This window comes from Propithecus coquereli, unplaced genomic scaffold, assembly GCF_000956105.1.
Source record: "Propithecus coquereli isolate 6110/MARCELLA unplaced genomic scaffold, Pcoq_1.0 Scaffold121, whole genome shotgun sequence".
NCBI lineage: Eukaryota > Metazoa > Chordata > Mammalia > Primates > Indriidae > Propithecus > Propithecus coquereli.
Genome location: NW_012136192.1, coordinates 676,896 through 683,939, shown reverse-complemented (window position 1 = coordinate 683,939; position 7,044 = coordinate 676,896). Strand labels below are relative to the sequence as shown.

Below are 7,044 nucleotides of genomic sequence, written 5' to 3'. Positions count from 1 at the left end.
ATCAGCTAGGATTCATAAAAGACAATGACGTTTCCACACACAGCGCAGGCTATCAGAGCAGGAGGGATGCTTTAGACATATCTGTAACCCTCCTGTGTTGCAGATGAGAAACCTGAGGCCCAACAAGATGAACCGATGAGCATAAAAGGACACAAATGTGTGAAGTCCAGGATCTGTTTCCAGGACTCGCAATTCCATATAACACTATTTCCATTCATTCCACCACACTACCCTGTCAGTCTTCATAATCCAGGCTGTTAAACACTTCGGCCTCAGTATTCAATGTGTGGTCCTGAAACCAGAAGAACATCACCTGGGTGATTATTAGAAATGCAGATTCTCAAGCCTCTTCCCTGGGAAAGGAAATCAGAATGTGCATTTTAACAACATCCCCAGGTCAAGGTTCTCAGAGAAGAAACAAAATAAGAGAAACTCTCTCTTTGATGGCTTAATTTAGCATAAAGCTGACTTGGATGACCAAGTTAAAACAAAGTGATCTCAGTCCCACCATTGGCTGTGTGATATGAAGTCTGTTTCTCAACCTCTCTGTGCCTCCGTTTTCCTCATCTGTAAAATAGCGATGATAAACTTAGCATGGTGCCTAACAAGTGCAGAGATGAAAGCTGGGGTGCACTAAGCCTGCAGTCCCCAACACCCTAGGCGCAGACCAGTACCCATCCGTTGCCTGTTAGGAACCAGAATTTGAGTGAAGCTTGGTCTCTGTATTTACAGCTGCTCCCCATCGCTTGCATCACCGTCTGAGCTCTGCCTCCTGTCAGATCAGCAGCAACATTAGATTCTGCATTATGGTGAGTTGTATAATTGTTTCATCATATATTACAATGTCATAATAGAAATAAAGTGCACAATAAATGTAATGTGCTTGAATCATCCCGAAACCATCTCCCACCCCCAGTCAGCAGAAAAACTGTCTTCCATGAAACTGGTCCCTGGTGTCAAAAAAGTTGGGGACCACTGCACTAAACCATCACGAACAGTGCTAGAAAATAATGCTTCTTGTTAGGCACGTTTCACCATGCCTGGTGCTCTGTAAGAGCTGGGATTCCCTGTACAGGGTGCCTGGCACATACTAAGCGCACAGCCGGTATGTGTTTAATAAATAACTAGCAAGAGCGCAGGTAACGTTTATCAACGTTTGGTTTAGACCGTCCCATTTCTTAGTGTATCACACTCTCCAAACTGCCAATTTTCTCCATTCCAACATTCAAAACCCCGCCAGCGCCCACCTCCACCAGACGGTAAGGAAGAAGGGAGGTTGAAGGTTATAGATTAAGCTTAATGCATACTGTAAATCATTCATTCTCGAACTTTATGATTACGAATCCAGAGCATTCACGCATCTAACCTTTCTAAACGCCCCCATTGTTACTCCGCCCCCGTTTTCCTAGGCCACGTCCCCACTCCGGTGTCCCACCCCTTCCATCGTCTCTGCCTTCTACGGCCCCGCCCCCTCAGCCTGCCGGCTTTCCCTTCCCACCTCACACCTCCGCCCCGCCCAACCGCGGGCTCGCCCCCGTAGGCCCCGCCCCCCGGCCGCCGGGCTCGGCGTGCGTGCCGCTCGCGCCTCTGCGCTCTGCACGCGCGGCCTGCTCGCCGCCGCAGGCCCCGGCGTCGGGCATCAGTGGCGCCAGGGCGGTCGGACGCCTGGCCGGGAGCCGTCCCTCTGCCCTGCGCAAGGTAGGGCCCAAGGGCGGGCAGGGCTGAGGCGCGGGTCTCCGGAGGCCTCGCGAGAGGGGCCGGGGCGCCGGACCGCGCGTGGGTGCGGGCGGGGCCCCGGCGGAGGCCGCGCCCCGAGTCTGGAGCGGCGGGGAGCCCCCGGAGGGGAGTGGGGGCCGAGGCCGGGGCTGACGGTTATGGATGCCGGCCTGCGCAGCGCAGCCGGAACGTGCGGCCTTTCCGCGGACGGCAGCCTGTGGATGTGTGTTGCGCGCTTCCCCGGGTGAGCCCGGCGGTGAGGTGCGGAAGCGGCGGCTCCCGCACGTTCTCCCGAAACGGGGCCGGCGAAGGACGGAGGGAGGGGACGGGAGTGCGACGGCCGAACGCCGCCCACTCGGCTCGCAGGTGCACGATCGGCAACCGGGAAGCGACGCGCGTGCCCGCCGGGGGAGAGAGCGCAGCCACCTGAACGGATGGCGCCCGTGAGGGGCAGGAAGGAGGGCTGGGAGGGGAGAGCGAGCCTGGAGTGGACCCTGCCTTTTTCTTTCCTAGTTAGACGCCGTCCTTGGAGAAGATGGAAGGGGAGAGGCGGCCGGCGCTGGGCCCGCCCTCCGAGGGCTTGTTTGCGGACGGGCACCTGGTCCTGTGGACGCTGTGCTCGGTGCTGCTGCCGGTGTTCATCACCTTCTGGTGTAGCCTCCAGCGGTCGCGCCGGCAGCTGCACCGCAGGGACATCTTCCGCAAGAGCAAGCACGGGTGGCACGACACGGACCTGTTCAGCCAGCCCACCTACTGCTGCGTGTGCGCGCAGCACATTCTGCAGGGCGCCTTCTGCGACTGCTGCGGGCTCCGCGTGGACGAGGGCTGCCTCAAGAAGGCTGACAAGCGCTTCCAGTGCAAGGAGATCATGCTCAAGAATGACAGCAAGGCCCTGGACGCCATGCCCCATCACTGGATCCGCGGCAACGTGCCCCTGTGCAGTTACTGTGTGGTTTGCAAGCAGCAGTGCGGCAGTCAACCTAAGCTCTGCGATTACAGGTATGGCCTTTGTGGGTACCCACTGGCCCAGAATGCACAGTGGGAGTCATGATTTCATAGAGTGAAGGTAAAGGCCTGGTTTCATCTCTGCAAATGGCCTAAACTTCACATTTCTAGGAAGGAAGCTAATAAACATCCCTGGTGTTGTGCAAGCCTGGTAGCTTTGCAGTAATCATTTGCTGAGATGATGAGCCTAGCTTTCACTCCTCAGCCAGCGTGCCCTTTTGGGTAATAAAATTTGGCTTTTCACTCCCATCCAGAGATTACTAAATGCTGCGTGCTTCATGGCCACTGTTGTTGCTATTAATTACCTCCTTATTTTAAATAAGGAAAAACGAAGTATGGATAAATTAACTTTTTCCTTTTTCCATAAAACTGATTCATTATGGGTTTTGTACTATAAATGTACAGTGAAAATAAATGCCATTCCAAGGCAACACTCAAATATCTTTTGCTAGGATAGCTATTAGTGCCATAGTGAAATTTACTCAAAAAGAACCCTGAAAGAAATATTCGTTTTGACAGATGATCTTTTGGGACATGTAGAATCTTAGATCAGTGACCTTCATTAAGCCAAGAATATTTTAATGGCTTTTACATACACGCTGGACAACACGTTTGCCGTTAAATATTGTCTGAAAATAGATGATGTTCTTTGTTGATGTTAGAGATTAGTAATAGGGGATGCTACTTTGCCGGTCATCCATTCACATTCAGTTCGTGATTGAGAAAAGTATAGCCCCTTAGGTCTACTCAGTTGGAATGGCTTCCAGGATTTCTAAGCCCCTGGATAGGATTAGGAATACTAACACATAGCCTCTAGCCTCGTCTGGGCATCTTCATTGTGATGGGTTTTATTTCTGACAAGTAGAAAGATCTATAAACATGTTTAAGAATGGAAATAAGGCTGAGGCAATAGGATCGCTTGAGCCCAGGAGTTTGAGGTTGCTGTGACTAGGCTGACACCATGGCTCTCACTCTAGCCAGGGCAACAGAGTGAGACTCTGTCTCAAAAAAAAAAAAAGAACGGACATAGAAAGCTGGTGCTACACAGGAAGCTACTTTTTTTACTTTTTGCAGAAGAATCTTTTTTAATTAGCGTGAGCATTGTTAAGTCAATACCTGTAAGTCTTACTTTAAATAATTTTACAATATTATCAGAGTTAAGCATAACAAATTTTCAAAATATAGTTTAGACAACTACAAAGTTTTATAACCATTTTTTATTTGTTGTCTTTAAAATTTAGATGCTGTTCTTCTGGCATCAGTGACAACCGAGTTACGAGTTACTCTAAATATATTCCATAATAAATATTGTTGTATTTCCTTCCCTTCTCTGTGTCTGTGCAGAATTAGGTAAAAATGGCTTCCATAAATATCTTAACCGTATTTCAAACACTCCTTAACAGACAGTCTTAGTGCTTCTGATCCTTCACCCAAATAATCTTTCTAAAACTACACGTCTGATCAAGTCTCTGCTTAAAACCCTTTAAATTGCTCCTTATCACTTATGTCGATTGTCTCACAGTGTAAACTCCCAAGTGCTTTTTAATAGGCCCATAAGATCCTACTGCTCTCTGGCCTCTCTGCCCTTCTAGTTTTATCTTCTACCACTTGCATTAAAGTTTATGCATCAGCAGCACCAAGCTGCTTGTAGTTTCCTTAAAACATCGGGCTTTTTCTTACTGTTCTTCTTTTTCTCAAAGCTTTCCTGTATAGTATCCTTCTTCTGGCTAGCTTCTAGGCATCCTTAAAGACTCATTTCGTGACCTTTCTTTCAGGAACCCTTGCCTGATCTACTCCTCTCCACCCACCACACACACAGATTTTTCCATTTTTGATGACATTATATTCTGTATCTCAGTGGTTCTCAAAGTAAGGCCCCTACACCAGCAACATCAGTATCACTTCAAAATCTGTTTAGAAATCGAACTACTAAGGTTGCCAGATTTAGCAAAAATAAAATATTTATAATATTTGGAACATACTTATACCAAAAAAGTATTTGTTGTTTATTTGAAATTCAGATTTAACTGGGCATCCTCTTTTTTTTTTCTGGCAACCCTAGCACCAAGCCCAGACCTGCTGAATCAGACACTCGGGTTGGGGATCAGCAGTCTTTGCTTTAACAGGCCCTGCAGTTCCTTCTGAAGTTGGAGAACCACTGCTATATTTATATATGTTTTAAAACATGAACCTTTGTCCCTTAATTTTGTGTTCTCACATTGAGCACAATGAATGTGATAATAGATCTTCTTTTCTCATTAGCATGTTTTCTTACAGGTTATTTATTGAGCAGTCTGTTCCCAGCATGCTATACCCCTTACCCATGGTAGAAATCGTCTCTGTATAATTTAAGAGGTGTTTATCATTCCTAGGAGAAAAGAGCACAGTGTCCTAAAGTTGTATGTATTGTACAATGTTCTGAACTGGTTTATTTTAACTGATAATTTTATGCAGGATTACAATCTGCTGTGACCTTCTTTAGGAATGAGATGTTTTGGAATGAGAAACAAATAGTGATTTAGAACCTTTAAACACAGACCAGACTGTGCCTTCCTGGATTTTATCCAGCCCTGAGGAGGGCTCCTTCCATGTCTGCATCACATTCTTAGGGAAGTCGGTCAGCTCTGAAGCCTGGTCAACAAGTTAGCATTTCAGAGCGCAGTAATAACAGATGATAATTGATTTTAAAGCCTGTAGCCCTCTTCACCTAGGCAGAGTAAGTGAGAAAGGCCCTTTAATTTATACTCATTCAGTCATATATTTATTAGGCATCGATTTTGTGCCAGATACTGTGCTGGAGTCTACTTTCTTTGTAGATTTTTTCTTTTTGTGTGCTCCTACCTGTACCCCCAACCACTACAAAACATATTTCTGTGCCTAGTATCTTGCCACTTTTTCTCTGTCCTTTTTTTTTTCTTGTTACTTCTCTTATGACTAAAATAGGGAACTATGTTATATTTTTAAGAATTCATTATATTTATTAAATCTTTGTTCCTTGTAATGTTCTGTCTCATTAAGAGAGAAAGAACTTAAGGTGTTTTTTTATTTATAGGGCCTTTTATTCATTACGTACCTCCTCCCAACACACACACTCACACACACACACTCACTCACTCACTCACTCTGTGACTTCTGACTCAGAAGGTAATTATATTGGCCTCGGTAGTCTCGGCTGTGATTGTAAATTTTATTTTTCTATTTTCTGTTGGTGTGTGTTTATTCATTTCATTAATTATCTGAAACAATGAAAGATACCAAATCATCATCTAGAGCAAAGGTGGGCAAGCTTACTGTAAAGAGCAAAAAGTAAGTATTTTAGGCTTTGCCAACCATTTAATCTATTGTAATTACTTAACTCTGCTTTAGTCACAGGACAAAACTAGCTATACACAATGTATACATGAATGGGCGTAGCTGTGTTCCAGTAAAACTTTATCCACATAATCAGGTGGCAGATGTATTTGTAGTTTGCTGATCCTCGTTCTAGTGTGAATCTCATAAATGACCATCTCAACTTCGCATATAATTCAGCTGCCTTGTCCAGCATACTAAAGAAGAAAACTATTGTGAACAAGTAACTTTTTAGAGAAAATAGGCAGTGTTGCCACCAGGTTTATTTTTCATGTTAAACTTTTTTTAAAAAATTAAAGTATTCATACTCCTGCACAAGAATAGCACATAAATTCGTGAAGCAATTCATATTTTCATATGAAGGAACTTACTAGGATAATACTCTATGTCTTGCTAAGGGTTTTAGTTACATTAATATGTTCATTTATCAGAACTCAGCAAGTGTGCATATTTGTACATTTCATTGTATATAAATTTGACATCAAAAGGTAAAAACCTATAAACAAATCATGAACTCTAGGTAATGATATGCCTACTTGCTGGCGTATTTAGGAAGTATGCTAATATATGCACTTGGCAATGTACTAAAAATAAGATGGATTAATGGATAGAAATGTTATGAAACAATTACAGTAAAATGTTAATTCTAGAATAAGTGGTAGGCATATCAGTGTTCACTGAAAAAAAATTTTAAGCAAAATATTTTTAAAAACAAGGAGACTCTTTGTTTTTAGGAGATACTTGCTAAAATACAGAAAGGTGAATTCTCATAATATCTGCAATTTACTTTCAAATGATTCAGCAAAATATGAGTTAATATTGAAAGAGAGAAAGAAAATTGTGGGAGAAAATGTTAATTAAGAATCAGGGCCAGGCACGGTGGCTCACGCCTGGCTGGGAGGCCAAGGCGGGAGAAATGCTTGAGCTCAGGAGTTTGAGACCAGCCTGAGCAAGAGTGAGACCCCATCTCTA

At 44.6% G+C, this 7,044-nt stretch overlaps 1 protein-coding gene across 1 annotated transcript; it reads left to right on the top strand.

Moving 5' to 3' along the window:
* The first annotated feature begins 1,663 nt into the window (after window positions 1-1,663).
* Window positions 1,664-2,767, top strand: DGKE (diacylglycerol kinase, epsilon 64kDa). Its single transcript, XM_012665690.1, has 2 exons — window positions 1,664-1,698; window positions 2,230-2,767. Exon 2 carries the CDS (start codon window positions 2,252-2,254, stop codon window positions 2,765-2,767), a length of 516 nt encoding a protein of 171 aa, XP_012521144.1. The 5' UTR covers window positions 1,664-1,698; window positions 2,230-2,251.
* The last annotated feature ends 4,277 nt before the right edge of the window (window positions 2,768-7,044 follow it).